The sequence below is a fragment of the Excalfactoria chinensis genome, chromosome 1 (assembly GCF_039878825.1).
Source record: "Excalfactoria chinensis isolate bCotChi1 chromosome 1, bCotChi1.hap2, whole genome shotgun sequence".
NCBI lineage: Eukaryota > Metazoa > Chordata > Aves > Galliformes > Phasianidae > Excalfactoria > Excalfactoria chinensis.
Genome location: NC_092825.1, coordinates 72,344,599 through 72,371,939, shown reverse-complemented (window position 1 = coordinate 72,371,939; position 27,341 = coordinate 72,344,599). Strand labels below are relative to the sequence as shown.

General features: G+C 37.9%; 1 protein-coding gene across 3 annotated transcripts in view; it reads left to right on the top strand.

Moving 5' to 3' along the window:
- Positions 1-22,005, top strand: part of PRMT8 (protein arginine methyltransferase 8) — a 46,911-nt gene extending 24,906 nt beyond the window's left edge. For 2 of the 3 annotated variants that reach the window (XM_072349944.1, XM_072349948.1), the window contains exons 4-10: positions 3,388-3,451; positions 8,973-9,115; positions 9,507-9,594; positions 12,393-12,508; positions 15,793-15,943; positions 18,478-18,599; positions 20,361-22,005. In XM_072349944.1, coding sequence (XP_072206045.1) covers positions 3,388-3,451; positions 8,973-9,115; positions 9,507-9,594; positions 12,393-12,508; positions 15,793-15,943; positions 18,478-18,599; positions 20,361-20,444 — 768 coding nt within the window. In that variant the 3' untranslated portion in view covers positions 20,445-22,005. The remainder of the gene's footprint in view (positions 1-3,387; positions 3,452-8,972; positions 9,116-9,506; positions 9,595-12,392; positions 12,509-15,792; positions 15,944-18,477; positions 18,600-20,360) is intronic. The other variant, XM_072349954.1, reaches the window with a different exon arrangement.
- Positions 22,006-27,341: the final 5,336 nt, after the last annotated feature.

Genomic DNA, 27,341 nt, shown 5'->3' with positions numbered 1-27,341 from the left:
CTGAGGTCTATAAAACAGTCTTTATAGGAATTAAACTTTTATTTGGCCACGAGATTTTATACATTAACCACTGGATTAATGAATGATTTTCTTCACTGTGTAGAACCATAGCATAAATCCTTTGCCTGAGGGCAGGGTGAGTAGTGATGGACACCAGCTTTGAAATAGTTTTTGTCTAAAAAATGTTTTTGTCTAAAATGTTCCAGTAGATCCATACAGCTCAGCAGCCATTCACAGGCATGTCATCATATTTAAGGTGGTGTGGGCAGGGGGCCATTCCTCAGGTGAAAACCCCACCAGTCTATCCTGGACTTCCTTTGTTTTTGGGGTTATGACTGGTCTTATTTCTTGAAGATCTGGGAACCCCAGATTCCCTACTTGAGCTTATGTCTTGTTAGTTTGCTTTTTTGATTCAGCCAGGTTCCAAGGATCCTGTTGATCTGGGTCCTTTACCTCCTCTAATGATATGGATCTTACTTTTAGAGGGGGAATGACAGTTGAAGATGGGGCAATTCCCTCTGTCAGAAGTGTTGTTTTGTTTTTCAGTTGTTTGATACTAGCTTTTAAAAGTTTGTTTTACAGAATCGCAGAATCACCAAGATTGGAAAAGACATACAAGATCATCCAGTCCAACCACCTATCACCAATAGTTCTCACTGAACCATGTCACTCAACACTGTGTCCAGACATTCCTTGAACACCTCCAGAGTCAGTGACTCCAACACCTCCCTGGGCAGCCCATTCCAATGCCTGACCACTCTTTCAGAGAAGTAGTATTTCCTAACATCCAGCCTAAATCTCCCCTGGTGTAGCTTGAAGCCATTCCCTCTAGTCCTATCATGAGTTACAGGAGAGAAGAGGCTGACCCCCAGCTCACAACAGCTCCCTTTAGGTAGTTATAGAAAGCAACTACGTCTCCCCTGAGCCTCATCTTCCCCAGGCTGAACATTCTCAGCTCCTTCAACTGCTCTTCATAATGCCTGTGCTCCAGACCTCTCACCAGCTTTGTTGCCCTTCTTTGAACATGCACCAGGGCCTCAATTCCTTTTTTGCAGTGAGGGGCCCAAAACTGGACACAGTATTCAAGGTGCAGCCTTACCAGAGCTGAGTACAGGGGGAAATCACTCCCCTGTTCCTGCTGGGAACACTGTGTCTGATGTAAGCCAGGATGCCATTGGCCATCTTGGCCACATGGGCACACAGCTGGCTCATTTTCAGCCCATCATTAATCAGTACCCCCAGGTCCATTTCCTCTACACAGTCTTCCAGCCACTCTGCCCCAAGCCTGTAGTGCTGTCTGGGGTTGTTGTGGCCAAAGTGCAGGACCCAGCAGTTGGTCTTTTGAACCTCATCCTATTGGATTCAGCCTGGCTATCCAGCCTGTCCAGATCCCTCTGTAGGGCCTCGCAAACCCCAGGCAGATCAACACTTCCAGCCAACTTGGTGTCACCTGAAAACTTACTGAGGGTGCACTCAATGCCCTCATCCAGGTCATTAATAAAGATATTGAAGAGGACAGGCCCCAGGACCAATCCCTGAGGAACACCACTTGTGACCAGTTGCCACTTGGATTTAGCTCCATTCACCACCAGTCTCTGGGCCCAGCCCTCCAGTCAATTCCTTACCCAACCAATAGTCTACCTGTCCAAGCTGTGGACTGTCAACATTTGTAGGAGAATACTGTGGGAGACAGTGTCATAGGTTTTGCTGAAGTCTAGGTAGACTATATCAACAGCCTCATCCCCCAGATGGGTCACTAGACCATAGAAGGAGATCATTTTGGTCAAGCAGGACCTGCCCTTCATGAACCCATGCTGGGTAGGCCTGATCCCCTGGTTGTCCCGCACATGCTGCGTAATCTCCATCAAGCGAGTCTGCTCCATAAACTTCCCTAGCACTGATGTCAGGCTAAGAAGCCTGTAGTTCCCCGAGTCCTCCTTACACAGTCACATTGGCAAGTGTTCAGTCTTCTGGGATCTCACCAGTCAACAAGGTGCACTGATAGATGGCTTGACTGTCACCTTTGCCAGTTTCCTCAGCGCTCAGGGGTGAATCTCATCCAGCCCCATGGACTTATGGCAGTACAGTTGGAGTAGAAGGTCTCTGACTGTGTCCTCCTGAACCAAGGGGAGTTTTGTCTGCTCCCCAGACAAGACTACCAGGTCAGAGAGTGGAGTACTCTGAGGATAAAAGGTTTTCCACAGAGTAATGATATGTGTTAGTAGTAGGAGACATGTTACAGTGAATGCTGCTACTACTCTTTCCTCTGTTGGTAGAGAAAGTTTGATCTAATTTATTCAAGAATTCCGCCATCTTAGAAGGAGATTTGATATTGTCACTTACAAGTCCTCATTCTTCTATAATCTGAGCAGTGCTCAAGGGAACCCAGGAATCCTTCCTTGGGGTATTTCAGGTCCTGGTGACCAGCCAACACATTATTCCTTTAAGATCCTTAGTATGTATTCTGCTGTCTCTTCTGCCTGGCTTGCTAAGAGCAATGTGACAAAATGCATAATAAAATGGCAAGGTATCAAGGTCTTAATTCACGGGGAGTGGGGATCTGGTTAGATATAACAGCAGAAGACAGAGAACTAAAGGAAAAAAATCTGCTTACTTTCAGAAGACCTCAGGTACACATGGATGTCCATTGCCAGCCTTTAAATGAGGTCTTGGAAGGGATGGATCCTGGCTCCACCCTTTCTGGTCACAGAGGTCCATTGAATGTTCCGAGCGCCCCTGGGTTGTCCCTACTTTCCTACCACATGCTCAATCACTGCTTCCAGTCACAGCTTAGAATTTCCACTACACTGGTCATAGGAAAAGTAGATCTGGATGGTTTGTAAATATAATTATTTCAATAACTTCTGTGAAAAAATTCTTTGTTCTTTTTTAATTGAATGGATTGGGATAGAATTTAACAGTTAAAAACAGCTATTTTGGAAACAGACAATATTTCCATGGTTTGAATTTTAACATTACTCACAAAGCTTGAATCTATTTTGTTTTAAAATATATGAGAAAATGTACCATCATGCTATTTGATTCCCTTCAGGAGATGTTTCTGAATGAAGGGTAATATCTGAGGTAGTGAAAATAAATTATAAAGCATGACTATATGTTAAGTAAAGTTGTAGTTAGGATCTCTTTTTTTCCCACATTTTAACAATTTCTAAAACAATCTTTTCTATATGAGCCAGTTTAACTTATGCACAGACTTCAGTTTAAATGCTAAAATATGATCATGATAGTGAACACATAGGTTCATTCAATTACTTCATCAGTAATTGAATGTTTTGCACAGGCTCTGCTGATTTAAGTTGATTTTGTATATATTCATATATGTGATGTCAATAACATCTAATTATGCTTCTTTTTCTTTTTTTCTAGATTGAATGTTCAAGTATATCTGACTACTCTGAAAAAATTATCAAGGCCAACCACTTGGACAATAGTAAGGCATATTATAAAATATTTCAGGAGAATTAAAAGGTTTTTTTTACTTTTCCTAGTTGATTTATATTGTGTGGACTATAGAATCATAGAATCATAGAATCATAGAATTACCCAGGTTGGAAAAGACCTTGAAGATCATCAAGTCCAACCGCAGCCTAACCAGTAGCCTATCTCTTAAAAAACAAACAAACAAACAAAAAAAAAAAAACAACAAAAAAAAACCACAACAACAAACCTCTGCTAAATCATATCCCTGAGTACCACATCCAAACGGCTCTTAAACACATCCAGGGATGGCAATTCAACCACCTCCTTGGGGAGCCCATTCCAGTGCCTAACCACCCTTTCTGTAAAGAAGTTCTTTCTAATGTCCAACCTAAACTTGCCCTGGAGCAATTTGAGGCCATTTCCCCTCTTCCTGTCACATGTCACTAGTGAGAAGAGACCTGCCCCACTCTCACTGTAAGAACCTTTCAGGTACTGGAAGAGAGCGATAAGGTCTCCCCTCAGCCTCCTCTTCCTCAGACTAAACAGCCCCAGCTTCCTTAGCCTCTCCTCATAGGGCTGATTCTCCAAGCCATTCACGAGCCTCATTGCCCTTCTCTGGACCTGCTCCAGTACCTCCATGTCTTTCTTGTGCTGAGGTGCCCAAAACTGGACACAGTACTCCAGGTGAGGCCTCACCAATTCTGAGTACAGGGGCAGGATGACTTCCTTAGTCCTGCTCACCACACCATTCCTGATACAAGCCAGGATGCCATTGGCCCTCTTGGCCAACTGGGCACACTGCTGGCTCATATTCAGCCGACTGTCCATCAGCACACCAAGGTCCCTTTCTGTCTGGGAGCTTTCCAGCCACACCTCCCCAAGGTGGTAGGGTTGCCTGGGGTTGTTGTGACCAAAATGCAGGACCCGACACTTGGCCCTGTTGAAACTCATTCCGTTAACCTTGGCCCATCGATCAAGTCTATCCAGGTCCCTCTGTAGTGCCCTTCTCCCCTCAGGCAGATCAACACTCCCTCCCAGCTTAGTGTCATCTGCAAACTTACTGAGGGTGCACTCAATCCCCTCATCCAAATCATCAATGAAGATGTTAAACAGAAGCGGCCCAAGCACCGAGCCCTGGTGGACGCCACTTGTGACCGGCTGCCAACTGGATTCCACTCCATTGACCACAATTCTCTGGTCCCGGCCATCCAACCAGTTCTTCACTCAGCGGAGCATGCGCCCATCCAAACCACGGGCAGCCAGCTTCTCTACCAGAATGTTATGGGGGACAGTGTCAAAGGCCTTACTGAAGTCCAGGTAGACCACGTCGACAGCCTTTCCTTCATCTACTAAGCAGGTCACCTTGTCATAGAATGAAATCAGGTTAGTCAGGCAGGATCTACCATTCATAAACCCATTCTGACTAGGCCTGATCCCTTGGCTGACCTTTAGTTCGTCCATGATGATACCTGAGATTATCCATTTCATAACCTTCCTGGGAACTGAGGTGAGACTGATGGGCCTGTAGCTGCCAGGATCGTCTTTCCAGCCCTTTTTGAAGACGGGCGTCACATTTGCCAGCCTCCAATCCACCGGGACATCCCCAGTCAGCCAAGACTGCTGAAAAATTATGGACAGTGGTTTGGCGACCACATCCGCCAACTCCCTCAGCACTCTAGGGTGCAACCCATCCAGCTTTCGAAGTAGGTCCAGAACCATCTCTTCGCAGATCACGCAGGGCTCGTTTTGTTCCCCCTTCCCATCTATCAGTTTGGGGGCTGCGTTCCCAGGGAGTTACAAGCATAACTATTGAAGACCGATGCAAAGAAGGTATTAAGTACCTCAGCCTTGTCCCGATCCTCAGTGACCAAGTTGCCCTCAGAATCCAACAAGGGATGGAGATTTTCCCTAGCCTTCCTCTTGCCGTTGATGTGTTTATAAAAACATTTACTATTCTCCTTAACCTTAGAAGCCAAGCTCAGTTCTAGCTGCGTCTTGGCCTTCCTAATTTTCTCCCTGCACAGCCTCACTACAAACCTGTAATCCTCATAAGTAAGCCCATTCTTCCAGAGACCGTAAACTCTCTTTTTGTTCTTTAGATCAAGCCGAAGGTCTCTGGTCAGCCAACCTGGCCTCCTCGCCCGTCGGCTCATCTTTTGTGATTTTGGGACTATATATGTTGCTATATGTAAATTATAACTTTGTATTATTTAGTTATATAAATACAAAACTAAAACAAGTGCTCATTGTAGACACTAGAGCAACTCCTCACAGAGGGAATTACGTCTACACTTACAAACTCACAGACAACAGAAGTAACAGATGGCAGTTTGATTTAGCAAGGCAGTGAGAACAACAGAATTCCCCTTTCAAATAAATTGTACCATTTAAGTTCTACCTTTATGTCTTAAATAGAATCAACTCACATACGCACGTACACTCATAAATTAAAACTGAAATTTCTGTTCTGAGCAAAAAAGTATTCCAAATCATTACAGGTTTATTACTGTTTCTTCTTACTTCCAACATCACAAAAATGTATTTTTTCAAAAAAAACATACTGAAATACACATACACACCAAAATATTTAATTGTCAGAATAGCAGTATCACTGAGAACATTTCTTTCCTGAATAGAAACTGTAAAATTTCCAAAGATGTGGAAATACTCCAATTTAAATGCATATATATTAAAACATCCCCAAACAGTCTTTCAATTTACAGGCAGACACACTTGAGATTTGGTGATAGATGCAGACCTAATATCATTTCTAGCTCTGTATTCATATCCCTTATGAATAATTTGGCTTGATCCTCTGTGGACTGGATAGACATCCTAAGAATCATCGTATTTGTCAATCAGACTGAAACTAATATAAGAAAAAAATTAATCTCTCTTTGCTGAAGTAACTCCTTCTATATAGTTCAAATTTGTAAGGCTGCAATAAAATGAGGAACACCTAAGGTCATCTATACTGAAAGGAAGTCCCCCATCTCTTTCCCTTTCCTTCCTACTCTTATTTCTGACTTATCTTGTTCTAGTACTGTCATCTTGTAGGCCACTCCTCTGTCAGATTCATTTCACTACCTTGTGAGTTCAAATGGCTCCAAGAAGGATCCAGTGTGCTCCAGAGGTTAGTCTTCTCTATACTTTTTCCAAAGACAAATTCTCATTTAAATAGGAACAAGTCCTTGAAAAATGAGACTGCTCTGCTCTAGCAGAAGACTGGATGATTTACAGTTTACACTGACATACATTTACATTTAATTTAATGTGAGCAGGTACTGAGTCAAAGGATCTTCCTGCTTATGGCAATTTTTCCTTTTTTTTTTTTTTTTTTTTTTTTTTTTTTTCCCCCCACCTAATTGTTCATTAATATGCAGAGTAATTAATAAGGTCTAAGCCAAGAGAAAAGATGCTGTTTTGAGAACAGATGTAATAACAGCTGGGGATAGCACAGTTTGTTCTCATATGGTGCCTAATGAAAATGTGTCATCAAAGTAAAGGGAAGTGGGAGGAACTATTCATACTGTGGCTGGTTTTGGTATAAACAGATGACTTCCAAGTCTGCAGATGTGTCACACTGGCAGCTGTTAACAGTGCTAATATTCACTCCAAAATAGTTGTGGTAATGAATGTTCCCAGGAAAAGAAAAGAAAAGAAAAGAAAAGAAAAGAAAAGAAAAGAAAAGAAAAGAAAAGAAAAGAAAAGAAAAGAAAAGAAAAGAAAAGAAAAGAAAAGAAAAGAAAAGAAAAGAAAAGAAAAGAAAAGAAAAGAAAAGAAAAGAAAAGAAAAGAAAAGAAAAGAAAAGAAAAGAAAAAAAGTGAACTAAAGATAATTCAATTCATGGCAGGAGCATATAAACATGAACAATTTTTTTATCATTAACCAACCACTGACCTGCAAAAACTGCAAAGGAACAAGTTTAACAAATGGAAATGAGAAGGAAACTGTATTCTTATCCAGTCTGGTTCCTCTCACCAGATGACATTTCATGTTATTTGTTTGAATGAGAACTTCCAAACTTCATATAGGGCCAATCTGTTTTTGTTTACTGTGAAAATATAGTAGCTATATCTGGTTAGAGTATGACTAGTACTGCATGTACTTTGGAAAAAATGAACCTTATTTTTCCTGGGCTAAGTTCTAAAAAATACTAAACGTCTTACCTAGTTATAGCTAAGTAAAAGTACCTTACTTATCCCCCCGCTAAACATTGACTACTTTCAACAGTAAAGCTTACCACCAAATGAAAACTGCCAGACATTAAGAGTTATACAGTCATGCTGTCCATTATTTATGAAAGTAAAATTTTCTCTAGTCTTCCTGAATTTAAAGTGCATCTGTTATCTTCTCAAGGTAACAAACGTACAAAATGCAAAACCACTGGACTTTGCCCCTCTGCAACAAAGAATAGCAGACTAACACAAGCTAAAAAAATATTGTTCTCAAGAATTTAGACTGTTTGAAAATAGAAGATATGTGAAAAAAAATCAAGAATGATTGGAAAATACTGTGATGATCCCAACAGGAAATTGTTTGTTACAACTGAACTACATATGGATCAGTATTTGTTTTCCTCTAAGTAAAATATCTACTCTAATATAAACTAGTTCTATTAATTGCTTGTTGACCTGCTTTTGCAGTGACACATCCCCACTCTACTGTAAGTAGTTTACCACATTGCCATTAATGTAATGAGTTGTATCACTGAAGATCTGGTGTTCTGTTGCATATATTCTTTCAACTCTTTTTAAGTCCTTGAAACTCATAGCTAACAAATTATCTGACAATAATTTTTTGTCAGAGTCCCTTTAGATAACTGTGAAAAGCCATCCAATCTAAACTAGAAAGAAGATTCAGACTAAAAACACCAATATTTTATAAAATATCCGATAATGAGGCAGAAAGGAATAATAAATAATTTTTTGTGACAGAACTGTGTTGGTACAACTTCCCTTGTTTACATACAGTCAGGCTGGATTTGACTTTCTTAGCTGAGTCAGTTTCCCATGATTCATGCAATGTCTCAGTTTTCTCACTGTAAAGCCAGAATAATATTTGAAAAGCATTTGAGAATTACACTGTAGCTCCATAAATCTCTAATATCTCAATAATGAGATTACACATAATTCTACAGGAATGTTTAAATATTTTAAGTGGATTCTTAGCTCTACTTTGTTAATAATCTAGAAAACTAAATTCATTAGGGCATGAGAAATTAGATCATGCAGGTTGTCATGGTTTTGTAAACAGGGTAAGATCATTTTTCTTTTGGTTTTTATGTATGTGCTTTATTAGTTTGGTGGTGGGGTTTTTTTCCTTTTATAGTGATGCTAAAAGTTAAATTTATTGCACTTACTGCAAAAAACTTTAAAATAAAGTAAAGGTTATCTGAGTCTCATGAGATCATTCCTGATCTGCAGGCAGTTAAGAAGAGAATGACATTGAAAAGGCCAACCTGACTTTCACTAGCAAAAAGTCAGGTGTTTTATTACGTGAAATATATTTCTTTGGATTCTTTTTTTCAGTAATCACAATATTTAAAGGTAAAGTGGAAGAAGTTGAATTACCTGTGGATAAAGTTGACATCATTATCAGCGAGTGGATGGGTTATTGTCTTTTCTATGAGTCAATGTTAAACACAGTCATCTTCGCACGAGATAAATGGCTGGTAGGTGCCCTGCATGTTATGCTCCTCTCTGAAATGATCAACACTTACTTTCTGACTACAAGCTTTCCTTCTCTTACCATTCTCATAACAAGAGACAGTTACATCTCCAGTACAATTTTGTAGGCTCTAGTGGAAAAAAAAAAAAAAAAAAAGATTATCAGTAAGAGATTTGGTTTTGATTGACTAGTGGTGAAATTCATATAGACGCTCTCTAATAGCATTGCTACGGGCTTCAAGATTTGCTGAGATTAAAGCCGATGTGACAATCTGAAGTAAAACAGAAAAGGCATGCAAGTGGTGCTTGTCTGTTTTTTGTATGTGCAGTTCAAAATGTGATGTCTTTGTCAGGTGAATAGATTACGAGATCCATTTCCCCACAATTCATCAACAGAAACCAGGAGGGCTAATGTTTCCAGACCGAGCTGCTTTGTACGTGGTAGCAATTGAAGACAGGCAGTACAAGGACTTCAAAATTCACTGTGAGTACATGCTTAACAAAAACTCTTTTCTACTGTTATTTACCTAAAATATTTGACTTACAGTGGCCTGCTGTAATCTCCTCACTGAGAACATCTTGCGAAAGACACGAATTCATGGTAGCCAGGGCAGAATTCCAATGAAAACAAAAACGAAGACAATTTGAGTCTGATAAAAAATTAAGTAAACTTTCAATAATTTAAAGCATGCAAAGGACAGAGACAAGAATGACAGAACGATTACAGCTATATTGATAACTCTAAATCTATTTTAAAATGTGTATTTTATGAGATTTAGTTTCATTGTTGATTTGGTAAATATCATCCCACATAACTGTCATTAAAATTAGAATCTCAGAATGGTCTGAGTTCAAAGGAACCTTAAATATCATCTAATTCTAACTCCCCTGCCATGGAAAGGGATGCTTATTCTAGATCACACTGCTTAAAAACTCATCCAACTGAGCCTTTAACACTTCCAGGAAAGGGGAATCTATAAGTACAAATTCTCTGGACAACATCTTCCAGTGCCTCATCACAGGCACAGTAAAGAATTTCTTCTTAACATCTAAGCTACATCTGCCCCCTTTCCTTTAAAATCATAACACACTTGGTAGTGAACACTACCAAAAAGACAACTCTTTTCATTTGGGTGCTGTTTTAGTTGTTTGTTTTGTTCCTAATCAATATAGCAACAGAAAAATTAACTTGATGCATTTGAATTGTAAAGGTTAAGAAATGTGGTGGTGAATGGAGCTAAATCCAGCTGGCGACCGGTCACAAGTGGTGTTCCCCAGGGATTGGTCCTGGGGCCTGTCCTCTTCAATATCTTTATTAATGACCTGGATGAGGGCATTGAGTGCACCCTCAGTAAGTTTTCAGGTGACACCAAGTTGGCTGGAAGTGTTGATCTGCGAGGCCCTACAGAGGGATCTGGACAGGCTGGATAGCCAGGCTGAATCCAATAGGATGAGGTTCAAAAGACCAACTGCTGGGTCCTGCACTTTGGCCACAACAACCCCAGACAGCACTACAGGCTTGGGGCAGAGTGGCTGGAAGACTGTGTAGAGGAAATGGACCTGGGGGTACTGATTGATGATGGGCTGAAAATGAGCCAGCTGTGTGCCCATGTGGCCAAGAAGACCAATGGCATCCTGGCTTACATCAGACACAGTGTTCCCAGCAGGAGCAGAGAGGTGATTGTTCCCCTGTACTCAGCACTGGTGAGGCCACACCTCAAGTACTGCATCCAGTTTTGGGCCCCTCACTTCAAGAAAGACATCAAGGCCCTAGAACGTGTTCAGAGGAGGGCAACAAAGCTGGTGAGAGGTCTGGAGCACTGTATGAGGAGAGGCTGAAGGAGCTGAGAATGTTCAGCCTGGGGAAGAGGAGGCTCAGAGGAGACCTCATTGCTCTCTATAACTTCCTGAAGGGAGGTTGTAGTGAGCTGGGGTTTGGCCTCTTCTCTCATGTCATTAGTGATAGGACTAGAGGGAATGCTTTCAAGCTATGGCAGGGGAGATTCAGGACATTAGGAAGTATTACTTCTCAGAAAGGGTGGTCAGGCACTGGAATGCACTGCCCAGGGAGGTGGTGGAGTCACCGAGCCTGGGGGTGTTCAAGGAAAGACAAAATTCCTAAGCAGCTTTGTTAATTAAAGACATACACAAAAGTTTCAGCAAAATTTGCTGGTCCAGTCCACCTACAGATGAAAATGCCTAATTCTTCCTTTTCCCCTAAAATTACCCTCAGAAAAAGAAGCTGAGTGTTTCCCTAGTCACACTTAGTTTCAGTACATAGGACTGCAATGCATATGACAAAGTCATCATGGGTCAAAAGTAAAATCATTGTAAAAACATCTGTCTTCTCAAAATAAAATTTGAAGTTCCTTTACTCATAATCTACTTGAAACGCCAGTACCACAGTTCTGGGGAGGAAGAAGAAAAAAAACACACCAGTGCATTTGACACTTGTCCAAATAGTACTTGTATAATTTTTTAATATTCACTAATTTTTTCTAGCCAGCTTTCTATTCAACACAGGCTGTAATACTCAACTAGTTTATGACATTATTTTTAGACTTTCAAATAGACTGCTGAATGAAACTTGATTCACATGTTTAATAAGAACATTTCATGTTTTTTGAAGTTTTCATTTTATGAATCAACCTTAAAAGCAGCCAGTTTACTTTCCCCATTAATTCAAGGAAAAAACAAAAGGCAGTTGTTGGTATAATCAGAAGTTTAAATGCTGGAGGTCAGTATGGATTTAAAATAGTTTAGAGGAAGGATACTTCACTTTTTGTCATGATATAAATGTGGATTAAGTTTTGAATCTCCCAAATGCTGAAACACACATGAAATTCTACTTCTGTTATTTGCTTTCTAAAAGAGCATATGTAAAACCAAGTGACTGAATAACAGCCTAAAAATTAATGAAATACTATCCCAAATGAATAGGAAAGGATAGAATACTCTTGAAGGCCATTTCTAGGTCTTGGTCTAACATGTTCTATGATTTTGAGCAATACTCCCAGATAACTAGAACTCTGAATAATCATCAAGTCTCATATAACTCAGTTTAGGGTGGAGGTATCCAAAAACACAGGCCACTTGTTAAAATTGTACTGCATTATCTATAAAATATCAGCAACGACATAGACAATTGTGGCACTCAGCAAAGAGTTAATGAGAACAAAATCATCTGATCAAATAAATACTTTCAAAGGAAATATGCTTTGAGAAGCAAAGAATATTTGTATTATTACTGCTGATTTTTGACACATCCATTTGCATTGACAGGGTGGGAGAACGTGTACGGCTTTGACATGACCTGTATTAGGGATGTTGCCATGAAGGAGCCTTTGGTGGACATAGTAGATCCAAAGCAAGTGGTGACCAATGCCTGTTTAATAAAGGTTTGGTAATTCCAAATACATCTAATTATGAATGTTTACATCTAACTGAAGGATTCTTTGGAGACCTGCTGCTTTTGCTTTACTAATATCTTTGTATTCTTCTAATTAGCTAGAGAAGACATCATTGTAGAATTCTATCACAATAATAAGACATACATTTTTAGAAAGTTTTAAATTAGTTCAAATTAGTTTAAAAGTAGATTAAGTTGGTATGGTGCACATGCTCAACTGTCAGATAAATTAAGCAATACTTAATATGGAAAGCCTCAAAATGAGATGCTCCTTGTGACTGTACTCATTGGACTACTTCTATAAATGGTTGGCAAACTATAACTTAAACTCTTAGAATTATAAATGTGCAAATACAGGCGAGAGACATGATGTATTAAATATGAATTCTAATTGACTTACCTTCTTGTAAAAAGAGGCTTAAAATTACCAATGGCAAGCTGCTGAGAAAGAGTAAATTATTTCTGTTTGCAGTTTCTGAATTGCTTGGGTCTGATGAAATAACTCTAGCTTATTCCAGACAATGAAATCAGAATTGGAACCAAATTTTTGTGTATATTACTAATTCTTAGCCTTATCCAGAATGTTGCTGTGCTCTCCCAGTACCAACTCTTGCAGACAGAGATTAACTCCTACCCTCTTCTGCATAAAAGACAGAATGGTCACAAAACCAGGTTAAGAATTTGTGGCTACAGGAACACATGACAGCTCTAAAATTCCTCTCACATGCAGGAATCCTCCATATGTGGGATTACTTACATAAATAAAGCTTTCTGCTACTGATCTGTTAGTTATGTTCAGTGAACTGTGTAGTTTAAAAGAAGAATATACACTTGACAGAATAATACCAGCAAAATAGTTATCAGGCCAGGCTCAAAAATAATCTATTTAGCCCCCTAAAAGGTTTTAATATCCTGCATGCTAATGAAGAAATAAATTCAAACAGCAGGTATCTGTTCTTAAAAGACCCTTCAAAAGTGAAACAATTTTACCCAGCATATTGGTATTTTTGAAACATTTCCACTGGCTTCTTTAATTAAAGTATTTCCTAGTGTTTTTTAACCACTTAACCCTCAAGAGCCAACACAGCTCAGAGAAAAGATACATATGCATTGGACTTTGATCACAATTTCCACATAGCGATATTGCTGTCTGTTCCAGCATACTTCTGAATTTCTTATTACTGTTACACTTTTTTTTTTTTTTTTTTTTAATTGATGGGGTGTTTTTTTGTTTTGTTTTGTTTTTTTGGAGTGGGAGGGTTGTAGGGGTGGAGCTAGCTGTTTGAAGGCTATCCCAGCTCTAAATGACCATTTATTAGCATGGATATTCATAGTTGTGATACCAAGTAGATATTTCTAAACTTCCTAAGGGAGGAGATACATACAATGAAAACAATAATCTTCCCTTGAAAGGAACAGTATATTGTCTATATTTGATCAATATGAACATAAAATTCTTCTATCAAGTACTGCTTATACTAAATCAGAGTGTTTTATCACTGATGTTATCTGATAAATCAAGGACAGTTGTTCTTGTAAAACTTGCTCTTGAGGATAAAAAGAGTAAGGGGAGCATTCTCTAAATGAAGTACATCAAGGGTCATGCATGACCCCCAAACGACCCTGTGGAAGTGCAGTCAGGAAATTAACCAAAAGGGATGAAGTATCACGATTGCTTAACCTTATGAATATGTAGGTAGTAGATGTTTCTTCTGTACTGGATAGGTGGAATATTTGGGAATTTAATGTACAAACATAGTGAAGAAACTTGCATTATTGTGCTAGGCCTAAATAAAAAAGCAATATCTCTCCTGACCGTCTAGGAATTGGTGCACTGCACACTGGGTAAAAAATCCACTTTTCAGATAAAAGCTGTAGTGAGTCATGGTTACATAGGAATGTAATAGAATCATTTTCATTACAATTAGATTATTTTTGAATGTTTCAAATAGAAAGATGGACCAAAACAATAACTTGCTTAAATCTCCTCACCATAGCTTCTCAGTTTATCAGAAAGATGTGATATGTAGAGAGTTACAGAGAGTCCAATAACAGAAATATGGTTGTATTTTTAATGTTTATTTTTACACAGTTCTCTTAGGTTATAAAGTATAATTGCCAAAAGATCCCTCTATTCTGCATGGACATTCTAATCTCTGCTCTCCATTACTGAAGTGTAAATCTGAAGTAATGCTGGTGAGATCAATGATATGATTCATAGTTTACACTGAAGCAGTAGAGGAATTATGCATTTCTGCCTACAAAACATCTATGGATAGCATGGATGATTTTGTTGTTGAAACTGATTTTCCTAATAACAGAAACCAAAGTATTTTGAGATCTCCTGCTAAATATGCTCTGACAAAGATAGTGGAGCTTGAGACACTTATGAGAATATCAGAAAGTAAATTGATAGGAAAGATTTTCCATAGCATTGGGATGTAATTGATAATATTTCTATATATGTGATTTAGTATCATCCCTATCATCAGACTTGGAAGCACCTCTGATAAAAGCAATGCCTAGCCAGGAGACATATAAATAAATAAATAAATAGTGTTAGCCTTGAAAACTGTGATTTAAATATCAATAGAAATAAGTAATTTTGTAGATTCATCTTTGCTCCAAACAATCAAAGAATTTACAGAATTTGCTTTTGTACAGTTGAAGGGTAATATCTCTATGCCACTAATTAGAAACCTTTGTCTGACACAAGATCAGAAAACATTATCAGCAAAAAACAGTCCCTTGCAATGTTTTGACTGCTTAACATGACGTAGTCAAAGAATATTCCCTCCCAGAAACACTCAAACAAGTAAGTTTATTTTTATTGAAAAACAAAAACAAAAATCAATCAATCAAACAACAACAAAAAAAAACCTACCATCTTTCCTTATGCTGACTGTACCAGAGAGGAAAGATCTTAAAACTGGGTTACATATCTCCATTTCAACATCCATTGTACCTGTATTTGTCGAAGTATCATTTTACCTTAATTTCCTCCAGCTCCCGTCACTGCTCCCTCCCATTCCCAAGGGCACACTCTCTTCTATGACTGGCCTCTCTTATCATATAGTCAACTCAGGCAGGTAACTGGATCATTTGCTGATGATTTAATATATTAAAATGTACCATGAATTTCTTATATCATAAATTATTGACATTTGTCTTAGTTGTTGATAATTAAATAAAATGCTTAAGTACATCACCTTAACAATTACCTTAGTCACAGACATCTGAATCTAAAAAGTTACTTCATTCTCTTCAAAACAGGAAGTAGATATTTATACAGTGAAGACTGAAGAACTGGCATTTACTTCAGCATTCTGCCTCCAAATTCAGCGTAATGATTACATTCATGCATTGGTCACATATTTTAATATTGAATTTACAAAGTGCCACAAGAAGATGGGATTTTCTACAGGTAATCTGTACTTCTGTTCCATTTCTATTTCAAGCTGTTTGTCAGTACTACCAGTCAGATGGTACATGAGGGTTTATCATAAAAATAAGTTTTCATTTCATTGATAAAAACTATAATCACCTTGAAGGTAGTGATCAGGATGGAGAAAGGACAGTTGTAGGAATTCTGCAAAAGAAGTGGCAGTATTTCACAATAGCTACCAATCTTACAGCTCAGAAAGAATTATAATCCTGGAGTTCATGCTCATCAGCATCTATATCTTAATCCTGTATCATATTTCTTGTAGGAAACAAGAAATAAAGGATTCTTGCCTCAGTGAGAAATAGCAGCTCTAGGTCCCAGCTTCCATGAAATCTGAAACTCCACAAATGTTTCTTGCTTTTCTCAGAATCTAAAGCAAAATTATCAGTTTTTCAACAACGCAGATATTACTTATGTAAATTTGCTCAATCAATTCATACATGAAATTCTAACTTACCTAGGCGAGCAGATATATAAAGGAATAATTCCATTCCTGTGAGGAATGGTTTGACAGAGTGAATAAACCATTTTTACAAGAAATGCAGAAATCTTGTAACTGCTTTAATGATGAGAACAATAAGCAATAATTGCTGGTTGTTACTAGCACCATTTGTGTCAATGGAATCTAATGTAAGTTACGAGTTTTTAGAAATATTTTCTTTTTTTCCCTTTTCTTCTCCTTTTTTTCCCCGTACAGGTGCTTTCAGCTTTTCACTGAGAGTGAAAACTTATGTTTTATTCTTCTAGAATAACCATATGGAAGATATTATTTGGTACCTCAGTTTCTTATATTTTTCATCAAACACATTTCCCTGGTCATTCTATAAAGTCATTACAGTACAGTATTTCTCACACTGTTATAGGTATCAGTGACAGGCAAAAGTCACCAGTGACTAGGGACTAGTCACTAGGGACTGCTTGACCTTTTGTATTTAAATCAAGGATAAAAACAAATATGTGAAACAGAAAAAGTAAAATTGCTGAAGAGAAATGACAACTAAAACAAACAGTACCAGTCAATTAAAGTTTAGAGGTGTAGTAAATGTAGAATTAAACAAAGTAATTCCTGATCAGCTATCCCTACACAATATGAAGAAATCTGTAAGTATCCAAATAAACTAATGGCTAAGGCAGAGTGAAAAATAAAATAATAATAATTTCTTTTTTCCTACACTAGAGTAATACATTAACAAGTAGAAGGGAACTACTGGATACATCATTCAAAAATATGCTTGAAATAGTCATTCCAAAAGCAGACCTGTCACAAGCAGGTGCTGATTGCAGTTTTATGTAGGTGTTGTCAGAGTGACATTGAACTTCTCTCTCTCTAGTTGCCCTGAAGTTTGGGGCCAACTGTATGCAACATCAATTACATTCTCCTGTAATGAAACAAGATAAAAGGCAGTTCTCACCTATTTTAGGACAAAATCACCTTTCTTTGGAGGCAGTCACTTCTTTCTATTAAACTAGATGATGATTTAGTGTTGTCATCTGTCTTTGAGATTAACTTCATTTCTGTATTCTGACATCAGGCAAGAGTTCTAAGTTTTGGATAATCTGTTTCAGGTCTCCCTATCTTGAAAATGCAAGCATTTCTGAACAGCAAGTAGAGTAATACTGGAAGTTTTGAAGCATGATTGCAAAGTGTGTGCTGCCATCCTCAGGATTTATAGTATTTTCGTTCTCCTCCAAATATAATGAACAGCAATGGAGTTTTTTTGGGGGGAAAAAAAAATCTAAATACAAAATAGTTTAATAGCATGTGCTCAGTCCTGAAGACAAATATAAAATGAAGACAAACCGAAGTGAGCATTCAATTCTAGTAAACTTAATTAATTAAAATATTTGTGCAAAGGAACCCCAGATTTAACTAAGACTAGAACTTGGCAAAATTTATCATTTAGTTCTAAACTCAAAGGGCATTGAAGTGGTTCTACTACGTGAGACTAGAAATTCATTTAGATTGGTATCCATCTCTGTCAATCATCCACAGCATATGCTGTTAGAAAAAAAAGTAAGAACAGGTTCAAATGCCCTTTCCCCAGACATGTTCTCCTGAAATCTCTGATTTGTATTCTTTCAGTATCATGAATCAAAGGTTTCTTCTGTGTCACCATGGTTAGCATTTTATGCATGTTCCTTTGTGATTTTCTGTTTATGAATTAATATATACTTCTGACATTCAAATTACATAGTGGTAAAGATTTTCCCAACTTGAATGTGTGTAAGTTAATAGGAACGCATAAAGAAAGTGCCTGTCATGCTCACTAATATTCTACATGGAATCCTTCTTTCTGAGTGTAATCACTTCTGACATGTTCCAGTAAAACTTAGATGACAAACCACTATAAGTCAATAGAATTGTGTTGCTATGATTGTTCTGCTTAAGTTAACTGTATATTGTATATGAGTTAGAAGTATTCTAGGCCTTTTTTCAATTGTTTGCAAGTCTTCATTTGATTTATAAGACAAAGACCAAATTTCTTTAAATAATGCCTATATATGTTTTCTAGCACCCGATGCTCCCTATACTCACTGGAAGCAAACTGTTTTCTACTTAGAGGACTATTTAACTGTGAGACGAGGAGAAGAAATCTATGGGACAATATCCATGAAACCAAATGCAAAAAATGTGGTAAGTCAGCAACATTGCTTCTAATTCAAACTCTACTGATGACAAATGATAATCAGCAGTAAATAAAATGTGTATAATTGAAACAGTGAGTATGCTAAAAACACTAAATTTGTATATTTTAGTAATTAGCTATATTCGTAGCTTTGCCAAAGCTGATGACTGCAATGATAATATAGTTCTTACATTACAGAAGACAGCTTGCAAAGCAGCTAGCAAGGGAAGGAAGAAATCGTCCAGCTACGTCACCAAGTCAACTGCCCTCTGAAATAATCTAGACTCAAATTTTGTGAAAAAAGCAGGCAAGGGTCTCTTCATACTGTCACTAAAATCAGAAATAATAGCCCCCTGCCAGTACAGAATGATCAAAGAGTAAATTCTATACTTAGAGACACATTTTCCACTCAGCACCCAAGAATTCACCTTTCAGGAAATTAAGTAACAGATTTCAGTTGAACTTCTGTATGAACTCACTAGTCGAACTCCCTATGGTTATTTCAAAACTGTGCCTATCTATGGAAAATATTGATGTTTTATTCAAGACCAAAGCCAAAACATGATGGATGTCACTCTATGATGACCAAGAACGTCCTCAAGTTGTCTGCTATGGGATGATGTAATTAATTAAGGCTTCTTTTAGCTTATAAGGAGACTATGGGACATAGTCTGACGGACAGTATAGAAAAGCAAGGTATGAGAAGTATTGCTTCTGTGAGAAACAGTGGTACCATTTTCTGCCAGAACCCTTTAGTGAAATCTCCTTGATTTTTATTACTACAGTTATCACATACAGACATGAATATAGTGTGATAATAATCCATTCATGCTATTATTGTAATTGTTAGAATATTGTATTAATTGACTGCAGTGAGTCTTAACACTCCATCACTTTCTTTTATTGCATTACTTGTCCTATTTTTGTACCAAAACTAAATTGTATACAGTTTTCATAAAAGTGTTAATACATGGGAAGAATTAAACACAAATTAAGGCTATCATTAAAACAATAACTTTCACTTCTGAAACTTACTCCTTTCTGTGAGAATACAGGAGAACAGTGTGATTCCCACTTTAATGTTGTCTTCAGGGGGAATGGAAATATCTTCTTTTGCATTGAATACATCAGTTCATTGCCCTTTTCTCTTGAGGGAAAAATAAATTTCTAATTTGTTCGCACATCTATTGCAGGTGGTAAAATTAAAATCTTCTTAATAGTTATCGTAAGACAGACTATTTCAGTACTCTTAGATTAAAAATGATTTTTAGCACTTTGTTTTTCTGAAATATGAAGTCTTCCAAAGGCCTCTAGGGAGACACCTTCATTATTTTGTGAGACTATGTAATGCTTCTTTAAAAAAAACAAAGAATTATAAGAAAAAGAAAGACTAAGGGCTAGCTTACGGTGGGAAGTTTACCTAATCTGTTCTGGAATAACTGGTAGCTTGAAGGTTCTTTACTCAATGGGACATGCTTTTAAAAAACTATTATAGAATACTTATGATAGCACAGCAATTCAGAAACCCTCTAATTGTAACCAGGACAGTAAAGCAGTCTTGAAAAGAATACAATATACCCTAAACAAAGATTGCATGATGACATTATACTTCTTACATCCTGCTTTTTCAATGCTAGCGACATTTCAAAACAAAAGAACTCAGAAACCACAGTATGTAACTCTTAAGAGCAGGTCTTTTCAAACTGAGCAATAACTGAATTCAAACTCTGGATTTATGGTCATGCTTACATTTCCATTTAATTCTACAGCGCGACCTGGATTTCACCGTAGACTTGGATTTTAAAGGACAGCTATGTGAAGCATCAGTATCTAATGACTACAAAATGCGCTAGCAAGAAACCTTGCAGAGAGATTAAATGAATTCTATCAAGTCCTGAGCTGCTGAACTCCAAGCTAGGAACAAATGTTTTCACGATTACTATATTAAATATTAGAATGCTTACTCCAGTGGAAAACGATAACATAATCCCTCTTACAGATGGCATAGAGGTCTGGGATCCCACTGTGAATGTACAGTATACAGAACTACAGCTTTTGTCAAACATATGGGGAAAACAAAGAACAGACTTGAGCATTCTGTTTGACTTTAGGATGGCAGAAGATACGTATAAAATTGGACTATTTATAATGAATTTCTGGTTCTTCCAAACTTTGCATGTTACAAGTCATTAGGGCAGTTTCTTCAATATCGAAGACTACTAAAAGACATGATAGCTGAACTTATGTTCAATATAAATACTTTATAATATAGTATAAAATAGTATATATAATATGATATATATTGTACATGAGAAAAATGTTTATTCATAATAGGAACTAATTTTGCAATTACTCGATTTTAATTATGCAGTTATGGAAAGATGATGACACGGATCTAGACAGTGATACATTTCAGCTCTAATTAACTGCACAAATTATAGCTTTGGGAAATACTCTGAGTAAAATGTACTTAAGAGCTGTGAGTTTATGAAGAATCAACAAGTATCTCTTACAATATCATCTGGAAACTGTGGACCATGAACTCTAAAATTCACCTTCATAACTGGATGTTTGTAAAAGCTTTAAAGAATATCAGCTTTTTATCATTGCAAATATTCTGTGGTGAGTTTTTATAGTTGGATTTTGCATGAGACCTTCTGAAATCAGACACATAGTATTTAAATGTGATGAATGCAAAGTCTCTGAAATGGTGGGTAATTCATGTTTTGTGGCCATGTAGTTTTTGCCTATTTGAGTTGTCTGCAAGATTCTTAATGCAAAATCATTTTAAAAACTAGGGAGTTAGTGTTTCCTTTCATTAACGTCTCAAATATGTTTCAAATTGCAAATGCTGTTCTCAAGGGTGCAGTGGTATGCTGGAATGAGTTAATGTCTTTAAATATATATATATTGCTTCCAATATTACTAAGATGTCTGTAGCTTCCCCATCCACTTACACTCCTTGTTTTTCTTAAAAATATGCTTATATGTAAATATTGGCTGTTTATAATTATTCATATGTATTTTTACTGTATGAACCATTTAATCACAAGTAATTTGTCAAAAAGTAAGTCAGCATGCATCATCTAGCCTCTATAGTGCAGCACACTAAAACATGTTCCATCATATATTGGATGAGACTATTTTTTGCCTGAAAAATCTTTTAAATCACCTATAAATAAAGCTTACTTAAATATGCAAGCAAACAGTACTGCTCATCAGTAAGCTTTTTGTAGGTTCTTATTTTGCTAGGATAAGCTTGTCAGCTTTTCACTTTCTAGAATGATATTTCTCTTGTTTTTCCCTTAATGAAAACTGTACAGTACCTCCATTTTTATCTAAGGTCTAGGGATTATGGTCTTGGGATTGTATTACATGGTATCTATGGAGAATGAAATTAAACTATAATTTATCAGAAAAAATACAATTTGCAGCGCAGTTCCTTGCAGTTCTTTTAAATCACTTTATTTCATTTTCCTGGAATGAGGGTAAACAACTTTTCTCACTAAATTACTGGCTTTTTTTTTTTTTTTTTTTTTTTTTTTTTTTTTTTTTTTTCTGCCAAATACTGCTATCATTTTTGAGGGATCAGCTCATAACAACACATTGAGTGAGGGCTTGGAACATAAAATCTTCAAGAAATACCTTTCTGTCAACACTTCATGAATCTAGAACTTCAAGGTAAGGAATTCTACCAGATTTTTTCTCTGTCCTCTCCACTTACAAAGAGGCTCTCAAATTTAAAATAGTGTTTGTTTTTTATTCTCCTTTTCTGCTAATCACTGAGGTGATTATAACTTACTTAAAGAGGAAAGATTCTGGCTTTGCTTATCTGTCTTGCTCCTTGATAGATGTCATGGTTTTGTGCTGTCAATATTCTACATCATGACATCATCCCACCCTGGTAACGCCCGATCTGGTCTGATCTCGGAATCTAAGCAGGGATTTGTACCCTCAGCCAATGATTCATACCGCACATGATGTAGAATATTGACAGCACAAAACCATGACAATAGAACTTCAAGCCATGCACTGGTGATTAATTGTTCGGAGATGATGCCAAGACAAGTCATATTTGGCTCTGGAATACTAACTTGTACTTCTCTTCACATCACATTGAAAGCATAACACACGCTTCTCCATCACATGAACTTAGAGAACGTACTACAGAACTGGATATGTTCAAATCACAGTGATCAAAAGGAAAAATTAGACTGCTGAGTTCCATATGGGTGTTTCAGATTCTGAAACCACCAATCACTAAGATTCTGAAACCACCAATGAGTTCAGCATACATAGTGTCTGTTATGTTGGTATTAGTGAAACAAAATGCAAGATTGACAGCTACATGCAATTAGCTGATAGCCTTTCTTCAGCAATCCAGCAAGTAAAGAACCTATTACAAATAACTAAGACAAGGTCTGAGCCTAACCTTATTAAGACTTGAATAAGAAAGTCAGTCATATATGTCAGGATTTAATCCAAGTCATTGATTTGGGTGCATTAAAAAGAGTGTGGCCAGCAGGTCGAGGGAGGTGATCCTCCCCCCCTACTCTGCCCTGGTAGGGCTTCATCTGGAGTACTGTGTCCAGTTCTGGGCTCCCCAGTACAAAAAAAGACAGGAATCTCTTGGGAAGAGCCCAGCAGAGGGCCACAAAGATGGTGGAGGTCCTGGAGCATCTCCCCCATGAAGAAAGGCTAAGTGAACTTGGTCTGTTTAGCCTTGAGAAAAGAAGACTGAGAGGGGACCTGGTCCAGGTCTATAAATATCTGAGGTGTGGTGGGAAAAGTGGTGAGGCCAGACTCTTTTCATCAGTGTGTGGAGACAGAACAAGGGGAAACGGCCAGAAACTAGAGCATAGGAAGTTCTGCATGAATGTGAGCAAGAACTTCTTTACAGTGAGGGTGATGGAGCACTGGAACAGGCTGCCCAGGGGGGTTATGGAGTCTCCTCCTCTGGAGATACTCAAGACCTGCCTGGATGCTTATCTGTGTGACCTGGTGTAGGGAACCTGCTTTGGCAGGGTGGTTGGACTTGATGATCTCTGGAGGTCCCTTCCAACCCCTACAATTCTGTGATTCTGTGATTTTTAAAGCTGTACATTAAAATACTAATGACACAATGACATGATTTCTGAAACAGACACATCTTTAAAGTTTTTATTTTACTTTCCACTCACAGAAGATCAAGAGCTGAGCTCAAAACACAAAACAGAAATTTAAATATAATAGCTACACATCTCCGATGAGTAATAAATACAGAACTGGCAAAATGAGAAAGCAAGTCACTTTTGCCTTGACTGGGATCTTCAAGAAAGTTTATTAAAACTCATCAGGCACTGTCTTGTCACTTCAAGAACAAAGGAGCATCCAAAGAAGCTAGATACAAGGTATGCCTCTAAAATGCACTGAATGCAATTCATATTGGCAGTGCCTGTAGAACTAGGGAGGCAGACCTGATGACATATTAAGAATACTGTTCTAAATTACTAAAGTTCTTTACATAACAGGAAAGAAAAAAATAAAAATAAAAAATAAAAAAAATAAAAAAAAATATCCAAGTAAAAAGGATAGTGGATTTGCAAAACAGAGGAGCAGAGGTTATTTTGGGTTAGGGCTAACTTCAAGCTAGATTATGTTTCTCAGAGCTATGTCCAGACAATTCTGAATGTTTCCAAGAGCAAAGGTTTCATAGCCTCTATGGGCATTAACTTCAAGGCTAATCTCACAGATGCATTTTTTATGTATGTTCAACTGGAATTTCTCTTGTCAGAACTTGGGACTAATGTTTTGTTCTATGTATCTCTGAGAAGAATTTATCTATATTTTTACTGCAATTACCCATTAGATAGAGGAAGGTATAGTTAGTTCTCACACCATTCATGGCAGCTCCTCTCTTGCCCTTACTACTACACTACACCCTAGCCTTTCTATATGAGTTACATCACCTAACTGCATTCTCATCTCCCCTTCTCACCCTCTTTTTTCCCTCAGAAGCTAGGTGTATATGCACTGGCTAAACATATTAATGGGTTTTGCAAAAAATGTAACTCCAAGACTCACTACTTAAAGAGAATTTTGTGTTTTCTTACCATGTTGTGGTAAGAAAACACATATTTTGAGGAATATTCAGGTGGAATATCTCTTTAACCAGTTTGAGTCAGCTTTCATGGTTCTGTCCCTTCCCAGCTTCTTGAGCACCCCAGTGTCTTTGTTGGCAGTGCAGTATGAGAAGCAAAAAAATCCTTGACTCATTTTAAACACTGTTCAACAACAACTAAAACATCACTGTGTTATCAACATTGTTTTTATCCTAAACCCAATATACAGAATCATATCAGCCACTATAGAGAAAATTAAATCTAAGATGAAACCAGGACCAAACCTGGGATGAAACCAAACCAAATCTAAGATGAAACACAGACCAGTTCCAGTTTGAAAAGTGAGTTCCTTAGTCTTTTTCAAAAATTTCTTTTCAATGTCTTTGAGACTTCATCTCAATGCACAAAGAGCAAAGTGGTAGAAAGTCACATCTTCTAACTTCTAAACTTCTTAGAATTTAGTTGTGAGTTCACAGCATTTATAAATCTTTTACAGAAACAACTAAAAAAAGATGACAGTTTAAATCTTATATAACAACATGTTTGGTTTTGAACAGGCTCATTTTAAAAGAAACAAACAAACAAACAAACAAACAAAAAAACATTGAAATCATTTTCTCCTATATTGTTTTAAAGAAATTGTGAATCATCCCTCAGAACACTAGTACTTCAGCATAGCATGTTGACTGAGATGAGCTGGAATATTCGCATGAAAATTACTACTAATCGAGAAGGGTAAAAATGACATTTGCTAAACACAGTGACAATGCAACCAATGTGCATATTGCTTTTTCTTTTTTTCTTTTTTTTTTTTTTTTCTGAGAAAGATTGAGAAGAGTGTTATGAATGTGAAATAAAAAGATATTATTTTAACTTTGAAATAACAGCCACAACCAGTCTGACTTCCTCACAGAGCAGGCTTAATTTAGAATCCAATCCATTACTCTGAATCATTAGTCACGGTGTTGTAGAAGCATGGTAGTCAGCAAAATTAAGCCTAAGCTGACTGTTGATTCCTCATGTGCAAAACAACATCCTCTTTTGCAGTACAGTTCTCTCCTTTCATGTCTAGTCATTTCTGTTTACCAAAATGACCATCAGTATTTCCAACATGACACAGACCTTGAACCAGAGATAGATCCCTGTGTTAAACTTACAACTGAATAAATCATACTTGTCTTACCATTTTGATGCAGAAATACAAAATTACAGTCCAAAAAGACATATATATTATATTTACCATGACTTGTAATGTTGGTCAGTTAGTATTTCATCATCAAACAATGGCATATTTTTCACAGAATCACAGAATGACCTGGGTTGGAAGGGACCTCAAGGATCATAAAATTCCAACCCCCCTGCCTGGCAGAGCCACCAGACTTCCACATTTACTAGATCAGGTTGCCCAGGGCCCCATCCAGCCTGGCCTTGAACACCTCCAAGGACAGGGCATCCACAGCCTTCCTGGGCAGCCTGTTCCAGGACCTCACCACTCTCCTAGTAAAGAACTTTCCCCTAACATCCAACCTAAATCTTTCCTCCAACTTGGATTCATTTCCCCTAGTCCTGCTATTGTCAGCCCTTTCAAAGAGTTTACTCCCCTCCTGGATATAGGTTCCCTTCAGGTACTGAAAGACAGCAATGAGGTCACCCCACAGCCTTCTTTTCTCCAGGTTGAATAAGCCCAGCTCCCTCAACTTGTCTTCATAGGGGAGGTGCTCCAGTCCCCTGATAATCTTTGTTGCCTTCCTCTGGACCCTTTCCAACAGCTCCATGTCTTTCTTGTATTGAGAGCTCCATACCTGGACACAGTACTCCAGATGGGGACTCACAAGAGCAGAGTAAAGAGGGAGAATCACTTCCCTGTCCCTGCTGGCCACCCCTCTCCTGATGGAGCTCAGGATACTGTTTGACTTCCGAGCTGCAAGAGCACACTGCTGGCTCATGTTAAGTTTCTCGTCCATCAGGACCCCCCAGGTCCTTCTCTGCCAAGCTGCTCTCAAGGATCACTCCTCCCAGTCTGTACAGATGCCTGGGGTTATTATGGCCCAAGTGCAAAACCTTGCACTTTGCCGTGTCAAACCTCATTAGGTTCACTCAGGCCCACCTTTCAAGTCTGTCAAGGTCCCTCTGAATGGCATCCCTTCCTCCCTCCATATCAACTGCACCACTCAGCTTGGTGTCATCAGCAAACTTGCTGAGGATGCACTCAATTCCCTCATCGATGTCATTAATAGAATCATAGAATTACTCAGGTTGGAAAAGACCTTGAAGATCATCAAGTCCAACCGCAGCCTAACCAGTAGCCTATCTCTTAAAAAACAACCACGAAACAACACCACAACAACAAACCTCTGCTAAATCATATCCCTGAGTACCACATCCAAACAGCTCTTAAACACATCCAGGGATGGCGATTCAACCACCTCCTTGGAGAGCCCATTCCAGTACCTAACCACCCTTTCTGTAAAGAAGTTCTTTCTAATATCCAACCTAAACTTGCCCTGGAGCAACTTGAGGCCATTTCCCCTCTTCCTGTCACATGTCACTAGTGAGAAGAGACCTGCCCCACTCTCCCACTCTCACTGTAAGAACCTTTCAGGTACTGGAAGAAAGCGATAAGGTCTCCCCTCAGCCTCCTCTTCCTCA